Source organism: Coregonus clupeaformis, chromosome 9 (assembly GCF_020615455.1).
Source record: "Coregonus clupeaformis isolate EN_2021a chromosome 9, ASM2061545v1, whole genome shotgun sequence".
Classification (NCBI taxonomy): domain Eukaryota; kingdom Metazoa; phylum Chordata; class Actinopteri; order Salmoniformes; family Salmonidae; genus Coregonus; species Coregonus clupeaformis.
The window spans coordinates 53,770,276-53,791,646 of NC_059200.1; the positions used below are offsets into that span (position 1 = coordinate 53,770,276).

The window sequence follows — 21,371 nt, forward strand, 5'->3', positions numbered from 1 at the left end:
CAAGGGTTTTGCCACCAAGTACTAAGTCATGTTTTGCAGAGGGGTCAAATACTTATTTCCCTCATTTAAAATGCAAATCAATTTCCAACATTTTTGACATGCGTTTTTCTGGATTTTTGTTGTTGTTATTCTGTCTCTCACTGTTCAAATAAACCTACCATTAAAATTATAGACTGATCATGTCTTTGTCAGTGGGCAAACGTACAAAATCAGCAGGGGATCAAATACTTTTTTCCCTGACTGTATTCAAATGTTTTGTACATCTAATTTATGTCGTTTTGTACCTGTCTATTAATGTTTTGTATTATGTCATTTTATGTAGGTCTGTCCTTCAGCTGTAATTGTCTAGTAATGTTATGTATTATGTCATGTTTTATATTTTGTGCGGACCCCAGGAAGAGTAGCTGCAGCTTTGGCTTAAGTTAATAGGGATCCTAATAGAACACTAATACATCAGGGCCTGTATTTATAAAGCAGTGCTGATACAGCATCACTTTTCCCTTCTCATAATGAATATGAGGGGATACCTGATACTCGATCAGCGCTCCTAATCTGAGACGTTTAGTAAATATGGGTTCAGAAGTACTCTCTTTCTCCTAACTCTTAAGAATCGCCTTACTCTAAGCAGTGTATTGTAATCATAAAGGAATATCAATTAAAGGAGAGGAGGCACTCTCCTTTCTAAAGAATAATTGTGAGTTACATCCAGTTTGAGGGGGTAGGTAGCTTTGTCTCTGCTAATATTGGTATGTGAGTCACGGTTCAGGCTGGAGGGATTCCCTGTGGATTAGATGACTGTGTAGAGGAGTCTGAGGAGTCAGGCCACTGGGAAGGAAGGAAGGCTGGAGGATAGCTGGATTATAATCACTGTCTATCTGTCAGTTGTGCTGGGAGTCAGGTTGATATTACACATCCTTGAGGTTGATATTCCACATTTGTATTCTGCTATTATTCCACTATGTTCTCTTTTAGTCACCTTGTTTGACACAGCTCTCTACACAGGGGGAATGATGCTCACATCTAATTCTGAAGCGCTTTTCAATCAAGCCGTTTGCCAAAGAAAATTGTTTAGTCATGGTTTCCTTAGATTTGAATGAAGGGCTTTGCACCTCTGTCGGTCTGGGTATTATTATGTCTAGTCTGGATTTAGCCTTACATAGCCAGTGTGAGACTTCTGAGTACTGTGCTTGATTACCTGGGTTCAAATACATTTCAGTATCTGCTATTTAAAAGACATTTTTCTGTGTATATTAGTTTTTCAAATACTTTCCAAGTGTATTTCCAAATACATTCAAATATTCAACTCAAATATATATCAGAATACTTTGAATGTATGTGAAAGTAATTGAGATATTTGAAATTGTATTTGAATCCAGGTCTGTTCATTACGTTGACTTATGTAATACTCCAGGTGTCATGGTTTGCCCTTGCCTTACCCCATTCTTTAGCTTCTTTAATCTGTGTCAAGTGAGGTTGAATTATTATGTGCACGGGTGCGCTTCACACTGCTACAACTTGGTAGCTACGGAACCAAAACAGCAGAGAGGTTTAGCCTCGCGCTTCAACGCTCTTAGTTGTTGCGGAACTTGACCCACTATGTGTTTACTTTGTGCATGCAATGTCATCTCGCTGAGTCTGCCTTTTAGGCATAATTGTGAACTTCCTGGTTTGTGCCCCTGGCAGGTTGCAGCAGAGACCCCGTGCGTGGTGTTAGATGAGGCTCCAGCCAGGTGTGAGGAGGCTCCCAGAGAGGAGGAGGAGTCAGGGCCGCAAGTGACCCCACCCCCGCTGGGCCTCTGCCCCGCCCCCACCACTAGCCTCTCACACCAGGAGGAGCACACAGAGGAGCAGCGACTACAGTTACTGGTGAGAACAAATACATTAATGCCACACACGCGCACACACACACATATGATTGCTCCACTCACCTCGTACAATATACAACCCTGTCATGGCTAGTTATACTGACACATAAACACATGCACATACCTCTTGTTAGAGACTGGACAGATATCATGAGTGGGATATGATGTAATGCTTGCTTGTAGTCTGGAGGATGGCCTTATTGATGCGTATAGAAAAACCAACCATTAATGCTATGGCAGATGGCTCACAGACAAACAATCGTTAGAACAAATTAGGCCACAGGTCTTCTGCTTTTTAATTATCAATATTGCCCGCACCCCCCCACCATTAAGCTGTTGCATCTAGTCAGTCAATTAGCCACTGAGTCCCCCCACACAGCACACATAACAGTCCTTCTGCGGTCATCATAATGCTTGGTTATACTGTTGTGTCTGGCGATGGATGTTGAAATAAGCTGATTTTTCAATTTAGCTGGGGGGGGGCTGCATGAGTCTGCATGTAAGCTGCATTTAGAGTAATAAAAAAATGCTAAGCTTGGTAATACCTCGTTGTTACCATGTCAAAGGTCAATATGGAAATCAAGGGCTTATAATTTATTTTGGATCCAAAACAGATTGATCGTGATTTGTGCAGACACTTTTTGTCAAACACAAAAATGATATGTTGATATGCTTTGACATCTGATATACAAGACAGGGTATCATATACATAGTACTGTAGCTGGATAAATAGGCCTGTCACGTTTAGGAATAGGCAACCAAAAACAACACTAAAAGCTCCTATTTCAAACACTGGTCAGATTTCAATAGGGCGAATATGGAGTCAGATATGGATGTTTCTGACGCGTGTAGGTCGTGTAGTTGCTGTAACGTGACATGCTCTGGCTTTGTTCCAGGAACGCGAGCTGAGTAAGAAGCGAAAAGAATGTGAAAACCTCCAGCATGACGTAAGGAAGAGACAGAAGAAATGTCTGGATTTGGTAAGAAATCCTCAGGGCCGCGAAGGGCCGTCCACTCGTGTGTTTGTTAACTACTGTACTCTCAGGGTGCTACTACCAGTGCACCAGGTGTTACGACCAGCGGAGGCTGGTGGAGTGAGAATATCCCACTGAAATGGAATGAATAGAACAGTATCAACCACATGAAACACACGGTTCCAATAATTCCATTCCAGCCATTACAATAAACCCATCCTGAAATGAAAGTGACACCAGCCTCCACTGATGACAGCACTAATGTTACGACTGTACTACAGTATAATGACTATATTCTCTCTGACTGGGGCTGATGAGATATAATGGCTTCATCCCTGGCTGCTGAATCTGAGTCTTGTCTTCTTGTCGTCGTTGGTGCTCTGACAGGAGAGCCTGCTTGAGGATGAGCAGGGCAAAAATGAGCGACTAGAGGAGGAGGCAGATCTCCTCAGGAGGAAGGCACAGCTGCTCAACCAGGTCAGTCTCCATTCTATTCTATTTTTTGAGGGCCTCTTTGTGTTGTTTTGATGACAGAATAAATCTCTACATTATGGTTCAAATGGGAACCCTCAACTGTCTTTTCTGTCGTGAACCTTCAGTAGACCGGAAGGGCTTCTGTTTCTATGTTGGTATGGGACAGTATTTGTTTTGTGTCTGTCCTTCTCCTGCTAGTCCTGAGGAATGTCAGTACTCTCTCGCTCTCTCTCTCTCTCTCTCTCTCTCCCCATCCCTCTCTCTCTCCCATCCCTCTCTCTCTCTCTCTCCCCATCCCCCTCTCTCTCCCCATCCCTCTCTCTATCTCTCTCTCCCATCCCCCTCTCTCTCCCCATCCCTCTCTCTCTCCCCATCCCTCTCTCTCTCTCTCCCCATCCCTCTCTCTCTCTCCCCCATCCCTCTCTCTCTCTCTCCCCATCCCTCTCTCTCTCTCCCCATCCCTCTCTCCCCATCCCCCTCTCTCTCCCCATCCCTCTCTCTCTCTCTCCCCATCCCCCTCTCTCTCCCCATCCCCCTCTCTCTCCCCATCCCTCTCTCTCTCTCTCTCTCCCCATCCCTCTCTCTCTCCCCCTCCCTCTCTCTCTCTCTATCCCCATCCCTCTCTCTCTCTCCCCATCCCTCTCTCTCTCTCCCCATCCCTCTCTCTCTCTCTCCCCATCCCTCTCTCTCTCTCTCTCTCTCTCTCTCCCCATCCCTCTCTCTCAGGCCCGGGTTGAGAATGAGGAGCTGAGGGAAGACCTCTCTGAAGTGACCGCTCAACGTGATTCAGTTCTCGAGGAGAACCAGAGCCTCCGTGCCAAACTGGAGAACCTAGAGCAGGTCCTAAAGGTACAGGCTCACCTCCAGTCTTCTGTTGCTACACTTCCAAGTTTCGTTCACTTGGCTATTTCAGAACAAATGTGAAGAATCCGGAGATCCCTGGGACCAGGTTCACTTTGACTACAAACAGAGTAGTGTTAGCATTTATTAGTAGTGTTGCCAGTATGCATTTGCCGCATGGAAGCCGAGTGTATATACTACAGAGTAATTATGTAAGTGTTGTGTGACCACATGAAATACGTGTCTCCTTTGATGCTTGCAGCATATGCGAGAGGTCGCCGAGCGAAGGCAGCAGCTGGAACTGGAACATGAGCAGGCACAGGCTATCCTCAAGTTCAAACAGGATGAGATCAAACGGCTACAGCGGGTGAGCAGCACCATACATGGCCTCTGATCCTCTGTAGCTCAGTTGGTAGAGCATGGTGCTTACAACGCCAGGGTAGTGGGTTCAATTCCCAGGACCTATATGTAAAATGTATGCTTATATGAAAAATATATCTAAATGGCATATACAGTGCATTCGGAAATTATTCAGACCCCTTCCCTTTTTCCACATTTTGTTACGTTACAGCCTTATTATAAAAAGGATGAAATCGTTTTTTTTTTTCTCATCAATCTACACTCAATACCCCATAATGACAAAGCGAAAACATGTTTTTAGATATTTTTGCAAATGTATTAAAACATTGCTATGAGACTTGAAATTGAGCTCAGGTGCATCCTGTTTCCATTGATCATCCTTGAGATGTTTCTACAACTTGATTGGACATGATTTGCAAAGGCACACACCTGTCTATATAAGGTCCCACAGTTGACAGTGCATGTCAGAGCAAAAACCAAGCCATGAGGTCGAAGCAATTGTCCGTAGAGCTCAGAGACAGGATTGTGTCGAGACACAGATCTGGGGAAGGGTACCAAAAAATGTCTGCAGCATTGACGGTCCCCAAGAACACAGTTGCCTCCATCATTCTTAAATGGAAGAAGTTTGGAACCACCAAGACTCTTCCTAGAGCTGGCCGCCCGGCCAAACTGAGCAATCGGGGGAGAAGGGCCTTGGTCAGGGAGGTGACCAAGAACCCAATGGTCACTCTGACAGAGCTCCAGAGTTCCTCTGTGGAGATGGGAGAACTTTCCAGAAGGACAACCATCTCTGCAGCACTCCACCAATCAAGCCTTTATGGTAGAGTGGCCAGACGGAAGCCACTCCTCAGTAAAAGGCACATGACAGCCTGCTTGGAGTTTGCCAAAAGGCACCTAAAGGACTCAGACCATGAGAAACAAGATTCTCTGGTCTGATGAAACCAAAATGGCCTGAATGCCATGCGTCACGTCTGGAGGAAACCTGGCACCAACAGTGAAGCATGGTGGTGGCAGCATCATGCTGTGGGGATGTTTTTCAGCGGCAGGGACTGGGAGACTAGTCAGGACCGAGGGAAAGATGAACGGAGCAAAGTACAGAGAGATCCTTGATGAAAACCTGCTCCAGGGCGCTCAGGACCTCAGACTGGGGCGAAGGTTCACCTTCCAACAGGACAACAACCCTAAGCACATAGCCAAGACAACGCAGGAGTGGCTTCGGGACAAGTCTCTGAATGTCCTTGAGTGGCCCAGTCAGAGCCCGGACTTGAACCCGATCGAACAGCTCTGGAGAGAACTGAAAATAGCTGTGCAGCGACGCTCCCCATCCAACCTGACAGAGCTGGAGAGTATCTGCAGAGAAGAATGGGAGAAACTCCCCAAATACAGGTGTGCCAAGCTTGTAGCGTCATACCCACGAAGACTTGAGGCTGTAATCGCTGCCAAAGGTGCTTCAACAAAGTACTGTGTAAAGGGTCTGAATACTTATGTAAATGTGATATTTCCTTTTTTTGTTTGAAGAAATTAGCAAAAATATCTAAAAACCTTTGTCATTATGGGGTATTGTGTGTAGATTGATGAGATAAAACAAAACAATTGAATCCATTTTAGAATAAGGCAGTAACGTAACAAAATGTGGAAAAAGTAAAGGGGTCTGAATACTTTCCGAATGCACTGTATCATTGTTTACTCTCTCTTGCCTCCTATACAATAACCAGTGCCCAGCCCGCCTTAAATACAAGGCTCAGCTATATAACCACAACTGCCAAGAAACCCTGTTCCCAGCAATCACTCAGCAAAACCCAATCAACTAAAATAAAATTGTCCAGTAGGAGGCAGCCGTTGGGTGCAAAGTTGGTTGTTTAGTTCTGGGGGGAACTATTGAGAAGGACTAGATGTGAAATAAGAAACGTTAAAAAATTACACTTTGTGTGTAGAATCATTAAACAGTGTTCATTTTTCCATTCAACAGGCTGAGTTTTTTGCCAAGAGGGAGCATGAGGGGGTGGTACAGATGCTGGAGGTAAGTCTGGTCTTGATCTTGTATTTAAATGGTGCCGATAGAGATCTAGATCTTGTATTTCTATGGTGCCGATTGAGATCTAGATCTTGTATTTCTATGGTGCTGATGTTATTTCTATTGGTGCAGAGGTGTGGTTGTTGTAGTTCTATAAACACTACGTTATCAGTCCCTCTCTTTCACATGAAGGTAGCCTGACTGTGTAACACAGGACTGTCTATACAAGGCAGGGCCTCCCTCAACATGCTATAGTATAGGCCTACAGACTTGGCTAATGAGACTGAGGTGAAGTTGCTCGCTCGAGGGGAACATATCAATATTTATCAAAGCCACAATAGCTAGTGGAAGTCACTGACTCTCTCTCTCACCAGAGAAGTGAGGGATGGAGTGTGTTAGTTTAGAACAGGGATAATCAACTAGATTCAGCCAAGGGCCGATTTATTTCTTGAGCGAATGGTCAGGGGGCCGGAACATAATTACAAATCATTTGTAGACTGCAAATTGACCGCAAGAAGCCCAAACAGATATAATATTTTACCAAAACATAATAATTTCAAACCTTGCTTACATTTGTATACGATCACATATATCTCTCTATTATGTGTGGGAATACTTTGGAAAAGATTTCCAAAATAAAAATCACTTGGAGCTGATTTGCTGTTTTTTTTTTACAGTATTCTATGTCCAACAATTTAAACAATGAAAGAACCTCCGACAGCCTGATCATCATAGTGTATATTGTCATTGTGTCGGTAAACCCTTTGTTATACATTGTGTTAATGTGTTGTGTTTCTCTGTGTAAATGAAGTGTGTATGTATTCTGTTGTAGGACTTGATCCAGCTTGTGTTGCAGAGGGAGCTGGTACAGTACCGTTACGCTCCTGTTTTTGTTTGAATTGCTCATTACTATTCCCCTACTCTCTCTCGATCCTTCTTTCCATCTCTTTATCTCTCTAAACAAAGAACATCACTTGTAAAAGTCTCTCTCCCCCTCCAGAGGAGGTATAGAAGACAGAGAGAAATAGTGATGGAGATCATAGGGATAAAAACGGATCGAATAGTTGCTATCTCTATGATTTACGCTGACGGAGCCTTCTCTCTCAAGACCTGGACTCCGATTGCAGTGTGCCTCTAATCTATTAACCATGTTTTTCTTCCTCAACTCCACGTTTCACAAGCATGAGTTTGTTTTTGAAGTGCTTTTTATTTTGTGCTTTCTTTCCCTGCTAACCAGACTACACTGGACTGCATGCAGGTACCAGCAACACAAAGCCTCTGTCCTGATGCTCTAGCTCAGATCCCAACCTCATCCACCCTGTTCCCAACCCCCACCTTAAGCCTCTGTGTAGATAGATAGACAGACTACTACACCTTGACTTTACAAAGGCCTAGACACGCGTGTCCTTGCAGCATGTAGTGGCTAGTTAGTTTGAGAATTAAGGAGAAATGTACAGTACCAGTCAAACATTTGGACACACCTACTCATTCCAAGGTTGAGAGAGAATGCCAAGAGTGTGCAAAGCTGTCATCAAGGCAAAGGGTGGCTATTTGAAGAATCACAAATATAAACTATATTTTGGATTTGTTTAACACTTTTTTCTTTACTAAATGATTCCATATGTGTTATTTCATAGTTTTGATGTCTTCACTATTATTCTACAATGTCAAAAATAGTAAAAATAAAGAAAAACCCTTGAATGAGTATGTGTGTCCAAACTTTTGACTGGTAGTGTAAATGTGACCGGTGATACCCTGATTAGGGCTGTGACGGTCATGAAATTTTGGCAGCCGGTGATTATCAAGCAAATAACTTCCGGTTTCACAGTAATTTACCTTTAATTAACATAAACACATTTAGCATAGCCTACAAGCCACTGATGCAGACCTTTGGAACATCTACATTTTAGTCTAATAAATCCATGTAATATAGCCTACACCATCACAATAAACTATTATTTATTTTAGACAGGTCTAAAGAAACATGACATGAAGAAAATGTAGTCTATTTCAGAAGAACAGAATAACATACTCTGAGTTGTCCTTATGTTAGGCCCTGATCTGGCTATGCCATATGGCTGTGGGCTACACTAGTTCATTTAGCAGACAAGATTTGCTTAGAACTCCTTGACATTATTTTATATTATTTTATATAAATACAATTGAACATAGCTGAATAAAATAGAAAGGATATTTTCTCCAAACGATTTGAGTGAGTGCGCAAATGCGGCTATTCTGTGTTGAGCGGTTAACAAAGAAACAGTTACTCTGCTTAATTTAGAGTTATTTATGTGACTTTAGTTGTGATACAAATGTTAGGCTGTATGTTTTGATTTTTAATACATTCTAAGGCTGCGTGATGCGACTCTAATGATGATTTGAAAAAAGTTGCATGAACGGCATGAGCTCTGCTTTGTTTTTTTTGCACAGGCTGTACACACCTCATCAGTCTCTTATTCACAATTTGAGAAGCACTTGATAATGCCTAGTATTTCCCGCCGTTATCCCCTTTTTGTGGCCATAATGCCTCCTAAAACAATCCATGCCTTTTGCGGCCGGTGGCCGTTGTGCCCTTGGGCTGGATATTAAAATTATAATTCCCTTCTCCCGGCTGCGTGCCGAAGCACCTCTCACTCACATGACTCTCCGTAATGTGGTCGGGTCTTTCTCACAGGCTACAAGTGAAGACAGACACATCGGGGATGCAACTGTGCATATTGAAGATATTGGAAGAACTGTCCACATTTACTTTTTGTCAACAAGATGAGTAGGCCTAACGAACAGCAAAAGCACTAGCCTATGTCAATCTACTATCCCCCATGGTACAAAAGTCGACCTATTCTATTCTGTGCGATAAATACATATTCCAAACATAGTCTGGGACAGTTGTGGGATGCGATAGATCGCAAATTAATACAACCACTAGCATAAACTGTTTTAAGGAATGAGCCTGACGCAACAGATGAGAACGTTTAGCTTAACATAAACTATTAGGCTATTTCTTCACATAAGCGCAGCAATACGCACAGAACAGTAGGCTATAAGCGCGAATGTTCCGTTAGCAGGAAAACACCATTCTCAAAAGTGACCACAAATGCGATTATGCATGTTTTGCTTTTATTATAAAGGTGCATTTTTATGGTGAAAATTATCTTCCCCAAACTTGAAACTCACACGCTGCGTATGTATGTATGTAGGCTCTACACCCGTTGTAAAGCTGATTCATGTGCATCATTTTAAGAAGTTATTTGGCCACTTTAGTTGTGATACAAACCTTATCAAAACATATAGGCCTATGGGCTAGGCTACATGAGGTGTGCGACTATGATTTGAAAAAGTTGCAAAAAAAATAATGTGCTGTTTGCCTTAAGCTGGGCATCATTCACAAGTGATAATATATAATTCACAAGTGATAAGCTAATATTGTCACCCTTCACACTATTCTTGATTTAATCTTGTCTTTACATATACTAAATAATATATGTGTGAAATCTGTTTTGATTTAGAATGGACCATTATCATGCACCTGTCTCGAAACAGGGCCAGCGGAAAAGAATACGTCATCTATGCACTTAAATAGCGAATGGAGGACGCTTTTCACATGGTTCATTTTCATGCCAGCCGGGTAGGCTATACTTAATATTAGGAAAGTTGAGAAATAAATATAGCAGGCCTAGCCTATAGAAAGCTGATGGGATCCTCCTCTTTTTAATAGATTGCATAGCCTATAGAAATGTTGCGCAACATGAGCTCATGGGCTCTCATGAAGTGTTTGAGCAGATAGCCTCTTATGTTCTCTAGCTACAGTATATAATGTTGTAACATGTTTTGAATACAGCATGACAAGCTGATTTGTGCTGTCTCACTGACAGGTCAGCGTGTGTCAGTGTACTGGACTATGTGCCTTCTCCTACACATCTGTGGGTTTCAACCAGTTACATAACAGGCCGAGTAGTAATTGTGATCTTTTTAAATAATCCATTTGTGTGGACATGGAGAGGCCCTCTGTGTGAATGTGTATTAGTATGGGTCCGTGTGTGCGTTAGCGGTGTGTGTGTGTGGACGTGTTTAACTATACTTGAAGACTGTGCGTGTGTGCTTGTGTGTGTGTGTTGTGATGTCACGAGAGGCTGTGTCCTGGAGGGACGTTACATCCCCCTGAGGTGGCTGCAAACTCAGACAGCTATGGCTCCATCTGCTGGTATGGTCGGGAACTCCACCCCTCTATGGCCAATCTTCCCACGCAGCTGAAACAAATGAGGAGCTGATGAGCTGAAGGTTTGGGGTGAAGAGACACAGTCTCCAACCTGGGCTCTCTGGAGGACAAGAGTGCTGCACGTCCACTTCCATGAGGAATATAAGGATTTGGAGATACTTACCTTTGGGAAATACTCACCTTTGGATATATGCACCTGTGGAAATACGTGAGAGACATTTGGAAGGACTTTCGGCTGGGTTGGCCACTAGCTGCAACGTGGACTACAGTAAGGCTGGGGAAAAGTTATCTGAGCGAGTGAGAATTATGACTTTGGATGTGGAAGAGACATCCCTGAACTGTTAACCCTTAAAGAGCCACAAGAGAACAGAATTTTGTTATATTTTCGTTAATTTCCCAAGACCTATAATAAAATCCTTGTTTTGTTTGAACCTTGTCTCCTGGCACTACTTGAGCAACCCCGCTGAAAGCTGTGTAGCCTCTCGTGACGTCACAGATGGTGGAGAATACAGGCACGCTCAAGCGTTAATAGTGCATGTCAGAGGAGGATACCGAAGGTTTGATCACCCAGTTTTCCAAGTTGGCCGTAGGCTCCCCGCCGACTGAAATGGAGGACATATTGAAAGCCCTTGTTGCTGGCCAGCAAGCCCAGATGCAAGCAAACGTGGCTCTCTTGGAGGAGCAAAAGAAAGCCAACCTTCTGAAGGCAGAGGAATTGCAGTTGCAGAGACAGAGGGTGGTCCAAAATACCCGCCCAATAAAGGCAAGTGACTTTATATCTAAGATGGGAGCTACCGATGACATTGAGGCATACCTGCATGCATTTGAGGCCACGGCCACTAGGGAAGCCTGGCCCAAGCAACAGTGGGTTGGTCTGTTAGCCCCCCTTTCTAACCGGGGAATCGCTGAATGCTGTCCGGGACCTGGGCCCTGACCAGGTTACTGACTATGATGCCCTGAAGTCTGAGATCCTCAGCAGATATGGACTCACAAAGTTTGGTATGGCCCAGCGCTTTCACAGCTGGACCTTCCTACCAGACCAACCTCCTCGGGCGCAGATGCATGAACTTGTCCGAATCGCAAGGAAATGGCTGGATCCGCAGAGGAATACAGCAGCGGCGGTGGTGGAGGCCGTTGTGGTGGATCGTTACCTACGCGCCCTGCCTTATGAGGCAAAACGGTTCATCAGTCAACAGGCCTTGACCACGGCTGATCTGACCGTGGAAGCTGTGGAAAAAGTACCAGGCCACAGCGGAGATGCTGAATGCTTCCCGAAAAAGACCCCAGGAGGGCGGCCCCACCACAAATGGGAAGAACCCGTCCAAAGGACCCCAAGGTCTCGAACCCAGCCACGTCAGGACTTATCCCGGCTCCAGGGGGAGCCAGAAACCAGGCGGGTCCAAGAAGAGTACACCAGGAGGGGGGAAACTCGACAGTGTTACCGGTGTGGGGAGATGGGACATATCTCCTGGCAGTGTGGGAAACCAGCCGATGAACCTATGCCCACTGCGGAGTCCTCCAGCTCAGCACCCACACACCGTTTTGCCTCGCTCTTGGGAGTCGTAGATGGCGGCCCAGATCGACCCCCCACCTGCCCGGTAACTGTGAATCACCATGATGTGGAGGCCTTACTGGATTCTGGTAGCCGGGCCACCCTGGTGCGTAAGGATTTGGTGGGCCCAACGTGTCTGACCCCGGGAAAGTCCTCCCAGTTTCCTGTGTCCATGGGGACACCAGAGAATACCCCATTACTGAACTTACAATGACCAGCACACGGGGAACCATACACACGACGGCGGGGGGTGGTTGATTCCCTCCCCGTCCCTGTCCTAATTGGACGAGACTGCCCAGCCTTTTACCCACTCTGGAGAGAGTCTCAGGAGAGGATAACCCGAGTACCTCGGAAACGGAGAGGCAAGACTCCTCCTGGGAAGGCTCCGGTGCAATCCTCCGAGTTACTCACTCCCGCCCGGGCTCTGATAGGGATGGCAGGTGCCCAGACCGACACAGAGACGGAGCTACAGAATCTGGACAAAGAACTGTCTGGTCTGAAGGGGACCGCTGAGAGGTATCGTTTGTTAAAGCAACAGTTAGACATGAAGACAGAAGAGTTAGATATCCTCCAGGCTAAACTCCAACAGAGCTCCTTCCATAAGCAACAGGAGGAGCTGGAGAGGCTGCGCAGGACCATCGAGGAGTGTGAGGAGACCCTGCGCAGTAGTAAGGAGGTCCGGAAGAAGGCAGAGGAGAAGTACAAGGTGTTGGAGAACAAGATGAAGAATGCGGAGGCAGAGAGAGAGAAGGAACTGAAAGCTGCTCAACAGAAGCTAAACTCTGCTAAAACCAAGGCTGATGCGTTTCAGTAAGAAACTCAAGGAGAGACAACAGGAGGCTGAGTCCCTGGTCCTAGAGGTGGAGGAGTTGAAGAGAGAGCAGGCTGGCAAGCACCACGGCAATGCGGACGCCCTCTCCCGGCGTGATGCCTTCTTCGCTGCCTTTACCCGACGAGGACGTCGGTCCCGAGGAGGGGGATGTGTGATGTCACGAGAGGCTGTGTCCTGGAGGGACGTTACATCCCCCTGAGGTGGCTGCAAACTCAGACAGCTATGGCTCCATCTGCTGGTATGGTCGGGAACTCCACCCCTCTATGGCCAATCTTCCCACGCAGCTGAAACAAATGAGGAGCTGATGAGCTGAAGGTTTGGGGTGAAGAGACACAGTCTCCAACCTGGGCTCTCTGGAGGACAAGAGTGCTGCACGTCCACTTCCATGAGGAATATAAGGATTTGGAGATACTTACCTTTGGGAAATACTCACCTTTGGATATATGCACCTGTGGAAATACGTGAGAGACATTTGGAAGGACTTTCGGCTGGGTTGGCCACTAGCTGCAACGTGGACTACAGTAAGGCTGGGGAAAAGTTATCTGAGCGAGTGAGAATTATGACTTTGGATGTGGAAGAGACATCCCTGAACTGTTAACCCTTAAAGAGCCACAAGAGAACAGAATTTTGTTATATTTTCGTTAATTTCCCAAGACCTATAATAAAATCCTTGTTTTGTTTGAACCTTGTCTCCTGGCACTACTTGAGCAACCCCGCTGAAAGCTGTGTAGCCTCTCGTGACGTCACAGAGTGTATGTGTGAGAGAGTGAGTGTGTGAGAGAGAGTGAGTGTAGATGATTTAAAGTGTGTTTGAAACAGGTCAGGCCGAGTGACGCTGCTGTTAGATTAGTCTATGGCACGAAGTCCAGTCCCCCGCTGGGCTGAGTACACTGAACCTTGTCCATAGGAGAATTGGCTTGGTTCTTAAGCTCAAGGTGTTAAGATAGAGTTAGCCTGCTTTCTTGACAGTCGAGCTGTGACCCTGACATAGTGGGGCTTCTCTCTCTCTTCCCTCTCTCTCTTTCTCTCTCCCCGTCTCTCTCGCTCCCTTTCCCTCTCTCCCTTTCTCTCACTGCACTCTCTCTCGCTCTCTCTCTCTCCTCTAGCTCTCTCTTTCTCTCTCCTCTCAAAGTATTTTTGTATCTCACTATTGGGAGCTTGATCTATCCTGTAGTCAGCACAGTGACTCAAATCTCGTAAGAGAACGGATAACATGCCCCCCCAAATAATAAAAACTTTAAAAGCCTTTCGTGAACCTTGCACTTGACTTCTTCCCGCCCTTACTAGCTCTGACCTTGCTGATAACTAGTTTATTGAGGAAAGATGTACTTACTATGACTGAGATATGTGGTTGTCCCACCTAGCTATCATAAGATGAATGCACTAACTGTAAATGACTAAAATGTAAATGTAAAATGTAATAAGTTCGCTGGATCTACTTGCTATGTCTCCCACTTTATGACTTGGTTCATGTTAAGAGTTCTAGCATTCAGTCGGGACAGGATGTGCTTGGTGGTGTAGGTGAGAGGTTTGACAGGAAGCTGTGTTCAGACTGTGTGTGTGTGTGTGTGTGTGTGTCAGTGCACGTGTGTGTGTGTTTCGTTTAGCTAGGGGCCCCTGTCACATCAGTACCAGGAAACTCCCACCACAACCGGAAGCGAAAGCAGCCGCTTATAGAAACTCACTGGGGGCTGATGCTAAACCCTGTTAGAGCGTTCTGACTGAGCTGTGGCCGTGGCTCTGTAGTGGCTTTGCTAGTGTGACTGTGAGCGCTGCACAACTGTGTCGGAGGATATGCGACATGCTGCAACTACGCTTCAGATTCTGTTTGTCAGCTTACCCACAAACCTACAGCTCCTACTAAGGCCCTGAAACCGGTTACTCACCCTCCTCACTCCTTTTCCCACCTTTTTGTCTATTGATCCTAAATGTGATTGTAATTGTAAGTGAGTGTTTATGCATATGATAATAAACAAGTTAATTTGTTCAAGTTGATATTCCAGTAGTATAATTTTGAAATAGGCAGATTGTCAAAGTAGGCCACCACACAAATACCCTTTCATTAGCCTAAGATCTTTTGTTTGCCTAGGAGCTGAAACTAAATCCTGTGTGTGTGTGTGTGTGTGTGTGTGTGTGTGTGTGTGTGTCTACCTCTATCGCTCTCTGTGCGGTCTTCAGTCTAAGGTGCGGGAGTTGGAGGATAAGTGTCGCAGCCAGAGTGAACAGTTCGGCCTGCTCAGCCATGAGCTGGAGACCTTCCGACTGCAGGCCGGCAAACTGGACCTGGCCGGCTCCGCTCTCCTCACTAACCCTGCCCTCTGCCATCTGACCAACGGTGTGGGCCTCACCGGAGGTAACCATGGCAACCGTTATTACCAGCATGACACTGATACATGCCAATGGGCAACCGTTATTACCATGATATTACCATAACCATTAAACCATATCATATTACCGTCAGGACACCAATACATTCCACATACTCACTCATATTCCCCTTATGAAATACACTCCCCATCCCAATAAATGCATCTTCATATGGCCTTCGTATGCCCACTCGGGCTCATTTTAACTACTAATATTGAATCTCCCTCAGGCACAGTCTATAGTTTCTACCAGGATTGATTGTACACATGAAGATTGCTAAACTAAAGATTGTTTGTTCCAACTCTGGACCTCCATGTAGGATTGTGTTGCTATTACTTTTTAAATCGACATGATTAAGTTTGAAAGGGATTCCACATGATGCATTCACTTTGATGCTGACCCGCACTGAGGACATAATATATTGTAATCCTGGCCGCCGCTGGCTTTAAAGTGTCCCTTAAATCCCTACTGTATCCATCCATCCATCCCTCCGTCCATCCAGCCATGTACTGTAGGTGTGCTGTTTCTGTTCTAGATCAAGGTGGCCTATGGGATGATTTGAACTCTCTGGGTGATGATATGGCCTTCTGGAGTCTGGAGGAGAGAGATACTCTCCCCTAGGACCCCTCGCTACCATGTACTGCTACTTTTCCTAGAGATCTTGGGTCATTGAGACTGTCACTGTTACTGCTACCATGAGCACTCTCACTCCCTTTCCTGGTCTTGGTTGAGTAACTTGGTACCTGAAATCACTGTTAGGTTCATTGTAATGACCCACATATTCACAGTCACTTCGTTTGGTTTGGTTGGCTTGCAGTGAGTGGCTGTATGACTGATGACACACATATACATTCCCTCTCACACACAGGTCACAAACACACACAAACAGACGTGGGTAAACAACGGTGAGTGATACTCCCTCCACTCCACTGTTTAATCAGCCTGGGACGACCTGGGCCTGCCTTCACAACCTTCACATCCTACAGATCACCCTGCAACCTGCACACCACCAACCACATAACAGCCTTTCACCTAGCTAACTACAAGCAGGTCATAGAGGAGAGAGAGACCTGAGCACTACTACCCTCCACCTAGATAACCATAGATGTGTCATAGAACACCAACTCCCCAATTAGATAACTACAAAACAGGTCACAGAAGAGAGGGGTTAGAAATGTGTATATTTGTAGCCTGAGGTGGTCCAGCAGTCTAGGCCACTGCCTCCAGAACACGTGTACCGGTGCTCACATGTGTTCCAATCCGACCCACTGCTCTTCTAGCACACTTTCTCCTCCTACCTTTCCTGTCACTCTCTCACTATCCTTTCCAGTAAACATGAAAAAAGAAAAGAGATGTTTGTTTGCTCATATCTCCCTCACTAACTTTAAGCATCAGTTGTCACTGCACCTGTACACAGCCCATCTGAAATTAGCCCGCCCAACTACCTCATCCCTATATTGTTATTTATTTTGCTCATTTGTACCCCAGTATCTCTATTTGCACATCATCTCTTGCACATCTATCATTCCAGTGTTAATACTAATTGTAATTATTTTGCACTATAGCCTATTTTATTGCCTTACCTCCATAACTTGCTAAATTTGCACACACTGTATATTATATGTATTTCTGTTGTATTTTTGACTTTGTTTTGTTTTACCCCATATGTAACTCTGTGTTGTTGTTTTTATCGCACTGCTTTGCTTTATCTTGGCCAGGTCGCAGTTGTAAATGAGAACTTGTTCTCAACTGGTTTACCTGGTTAAATAAAGGTGAAATAAAAAATAAAATAATGAAGTATCTTCCTCCTCCCTGTAGATGTGGCAGCAACTCTCCGGATGGGGGCCACCCCTTACGCTGCAGGTCTCACACGTTCCCCCACCACTAAGCACCGTGAGCTACCCACCATCAGCCTGACCAAGACCTCCAGCGCCCCCAAGTCTGTCTCTGACACCACCCACCTCTCCCCCAAGTCCGCCGAGTCCCACCACAGCCCCCATCACAGCCCACGCAGGACTAGCCCCACGCCACACGAGGTGAGAGCTCCACCAGTGTTTCGCATCGTTGAATCCCTACTTATTGCATAGGGAAAGTCACTACTTAATTCATATGTGGAGTTTCCAGTTCAACTTAAAAACATAGTATAGTAATCTCACTAACGGTAGGACTAGATGACAATTTCAGATCGGGATACTTCGGGATTTTGGCAATAAGGCCCTTTATCTACTTCCCCAGAGTCAGATGAACTTGTGGATACCATTTGTATGTATTTTTCCAGTATGTAGGAAATCAGAGGTAGTTTCGCGAGCCAATGCTAACTAGCGTTAGCGCAATGACTGGAAGTCTATGGGTATCTACTAGCGATACACACAATCATCTTCTACACAATGAGATGAAGATATTTTTAACTGCAATGCTATTTTCAAATAATTGGGTTCAAATATTCCTCAAGGTCAAACCACTCGTATGGATTGTCTCCTCCTTTTCAACTCTATGGTTAGGACAGATTGCTTGTTGAGATTACAAAATGACACCGTCATTCCTATGGATTTGCACGTCAGACCTCATGGATTTAAAATCGTCATTAGCCTTTCTATCTGTCTCTCAACACTGTACTGACTGTGCCATCTCACCGCCTAGGCTTAAACAAATCAAGGCAAATACAACACATACATTGTTAGAGATAAGAGAATAGGACCCTGTTGAGGTTGGGTGGTCTAACTCTACTTTCATACAGTGTCCAGCTTTGAGCCTTAATCTTTCTCTGTCTCTCTCACGTGGCACTGTCATGTAGCGCACTGGCCAAAGACAAACGCAGCACTTATTATAGAATGCAAAACGATAAGACCCTTTTGGGTTGGGCTTTTAAACCATTTCTTCCATGTTTTTAAAGCAGCTGAGTTCTCCCTCACCCGGTGTCCGGCTGTGTGTTGTAGCTAGCTGATGTCGGTCCTGCGTGCCCCAGCCAGTCTAAGTCTCTCTGTAGTGGGTCTCTAGCCTCCCTCCCTCTCATCCATCTAAACCAACCGGCCAGGACAGGCAGCACCAGCAGCAGCTAGCTCTCTAAAGCTCATATTTAGTGAGATAATCCCACTGCTGTGGATTATTAAGGTTGTAGTAGTTGTAAGTGATTATCCTTAAAATGTTTTTTGCTGGCAGGGAGCAATAAAAATGATGGCAGTTACTTATTATTTACGCCTAATGTATCATTCAGACCCTATAATTAGACATATGGCCAGTCGACAAACAAAACACGCTCAACGTTTGTAGCAGTGTGTGTGTATATGTGTGTGCGTGTATCTGAACCCTAGCAACCCTATCAAAGTAGTGCACTATGTATAGGGATGTAGTGCAATAAAGCCTATAGGGAATAGGGTTCCATTTCGTCCGACTGGCAGCGAATGTTTGTATGTTTGTGTCGGCCTACAGCAGGGGTCAACAGGTGGCCAATGGGCCAAAACCGTCCTGCAATTGATTTTTTGGGGCCCTCCAAAAAAATATTTTGGGGAATTTTATTTTTGGGTCAAAAAAGACAAAAATCACCAGGAATGAATTCCCAAAATATTTGTATTTATGAAATCTGTTCCCAAGTATTCCCATGAATACAGAGAGACGTACAGTGGGGTTCAAAATGATTGGATCCCTTGATAAAGAAGAGCAAAAAAGATAACAGATAAAAAGATAAAGTAATACAGATACTGAGCTATATGTATTAAAAACTAAAAAATATGTTTTAAGTTAGAAGTAGGCATTGGTCTGAAGCCGAAAAATATAGGAAATTCACGAGCACCACAATGCCTACTCCTCCCATGCTCTACCAAGGTTTTCCAGCACACAGCTTTGACTTACTACAGTTGCTATGTTGGTCTAGTACTTCAAACAAAGTGAATGCAGGTTGCTTAGGATTCAAACCTTCTCAAACAGCCACGACCCTGTTAAAAATGGTCATACAATATGACACGAAAATAAAGGTCTTTGGCCACGCACACTAGTGGTGGGTTTGGCCTTCGAAAGAACAATGCATATGCAGAAAATACCTCATCCCAACTGTAAAATATGGTGGTGGATCTTTGATGGTTATGGGGCTATTTTGCTTCCACTGGTCCTGGGGCCCTTGTTAAGGTCAAAGGCATCATGAACTTTACCAAGTACCAGGACATTTTTGCCAAAAACCTGGTTGCCTCTGCCAGGAGGCTGAAACTTGGCTGCATGTGTATCTTCCAGCAAGACAATTTCCCCAAGCACACATTAAAATCCCCCTCAAAATGGTTAATTGACCACAAAATCAATCATTTTGCTATGTCCATCTCAGTCTCCGGACTTGAACCCCATTGAAAACCTGTGGTTTGAATTGAAGAGGGCAGTCCATAAGTGCAGATGAAGGATAACAAGGATCTGGAAAAATTATGTATGGAGGAATGGTCTAAGATCCCTCCCAATGTGTTCTCCAATCTCATAAAACATTTGAGAAAAAGGCTCAGCGTTGTTATCCTCATAAGGGGAGGGTGCTGGAGTATTGAAAACAGTGGATCAAATACTTTTAACCCATATCTTTTTTTAGATTTGTTTTTATTACTTGTTAAACAAAATCTCTTGTGTGTATAGCATGCAATATAGCTCAATCAAGGTATAAAATGATTGTTCTTTTTCAAATACATTTACTTGTGGTCGATTTGCAGTGTACAAATGATTATCAAGTCAAAATGTTATTTGTCACATGCTTCATAAACAATAGGTGTAGGCTACATTTACATTCACATTTGAGTCATTTAGCAGACTAACAGTGAAATGCTTACTTACAGGCCCTTCCCAACAATGCAGAGAGAAAATTATAAATAATAATAATAATAACACAAGGAATAAATACACAATGAGTAACGATAATTTTTCTATTTACACGGAGTACCAGTACCGAGTCAATGTGCAGGAGTACGAGGTAATTGAGGTAGATAATCTATATACATATAGGTACGGGTAAAGTGACTAGGCAACAGGATAAATAATAAACAGTAGCAGCAGTGTATGTGAGTCAAAAGAGTTAGTGCAAAAAGGGTCAGAAGCTGTTCAGGGTCCTGTTGGTTCCAGACTTGGTGCATCGGTAATGCTTGCCGTGCGGTAGCAAAGAGAACAGTCTATGACTTGGGTGGCTGCAGTGGTGTAAAGTACTTAAGTAAAAATACTATAAAGTAGTTTTTTGGGGTATCTGTACTTTACTATTTATATTCTTGGCAACTTTTACTTCATTACATTCCTAAAAAAAAGATTGTACTTTTTACTCCAAACATTTTCCCTGACACCCAAAAGTTACATTTCGAATGTTTAGCAGGACAAGAAAATGGTCCAATTCATGGACTTCCAAAGAGAACATCCCTGGTCATCCCTACTGCCTCTGATCTGATTGACTCACTAAACACAAATGCTTCGTTTGTAAATGATGTCTGTGTTGGAGTGTGCCCCTGGCTATCCTTAAAATAAGAAAATGGTGCCGTCTGGTTTGCTTAATATAAGGAATGTGAAATGATGCAGCCAGTCAAGATGCTTTCAATGGTGCAGCTGTGTAACTTTTTGAGGATCTGAGGACCCATGCCAAATCTTTTCAGCCTCCTGAGGGGCAAGATTTGTTGTCGTGCCTTCTTCACGACTGTGTTGTTGTGTGTGCACCAAGTTAATTCCATAGTGATGTGGACACCGAGGAACTTGAAGCTCTTGACCACTAGAGCCCCATCGATGTGGATGGGGGCGTGCTCAGCCCTCCGTTTCCTGTAGTCCACAATCAGCTCCTTTGTCTTGCTGACGTTGAGGGAGAGGTTGTTGTCACTGTCCTCCTATAGGCTGTCTCATCATCATTGTTGTTCAGGCCTACCAGCGTCGTGTCAT

The 21,371-nt window shown here is 44.5% G+C and overlaps 1 protein-coding gene across 2 annotated transcripts in view; it reads left to right on the forward strand.

Moving 5' to 3' along the window:
* The window catches only part of LOC121574096 (peripheral-type benzodiazepine receptor-associated protein 1), a 205,363-nt gene that overhangs the window by 147,174 nt on the left and 36,818 nt on the right, over window positions 1-21,371 (forward strand). For both annotated transcript variants that reach the window (XM_041886692.2, XM_041886693.2), the window contains 9 exons: window positions 1,684-1,866; window positions 2,762-2,845; window positions 3,227-3,316; window positions 4,040-4,162; window positions 4,416-4,520; window positions 6,483-6,533; window positions 7,360-7,392; window positions 15,306-15,480; window positions 17,313-17,530. In XM_041886692.2, the coding sequence (XP_041742626.2) occupies window positions 1,684-1,866; window positions 2,762-2,845; window positions 3,227-3,316; window positions 4,040-4,162; window positions 4,416-4,520; window positions 6,483-6,533; window positions 7,360-7,392; window positions 15,306-15,480; window positions 17,313-17,530 (1,062 nt within the window). The remainder of the gene's footprint in view (window positions 1-1,683; window positions 1,867-2,761; window positions 2,846-3,226; window positions 3,317-4,039; window positions 4,163-4,415; window positions 4,521-6,482; window positions 6,534-7,359; window positions 7,393-15,305; window positions 15,481-17,312; window positions 17,531-21,371) is intronic.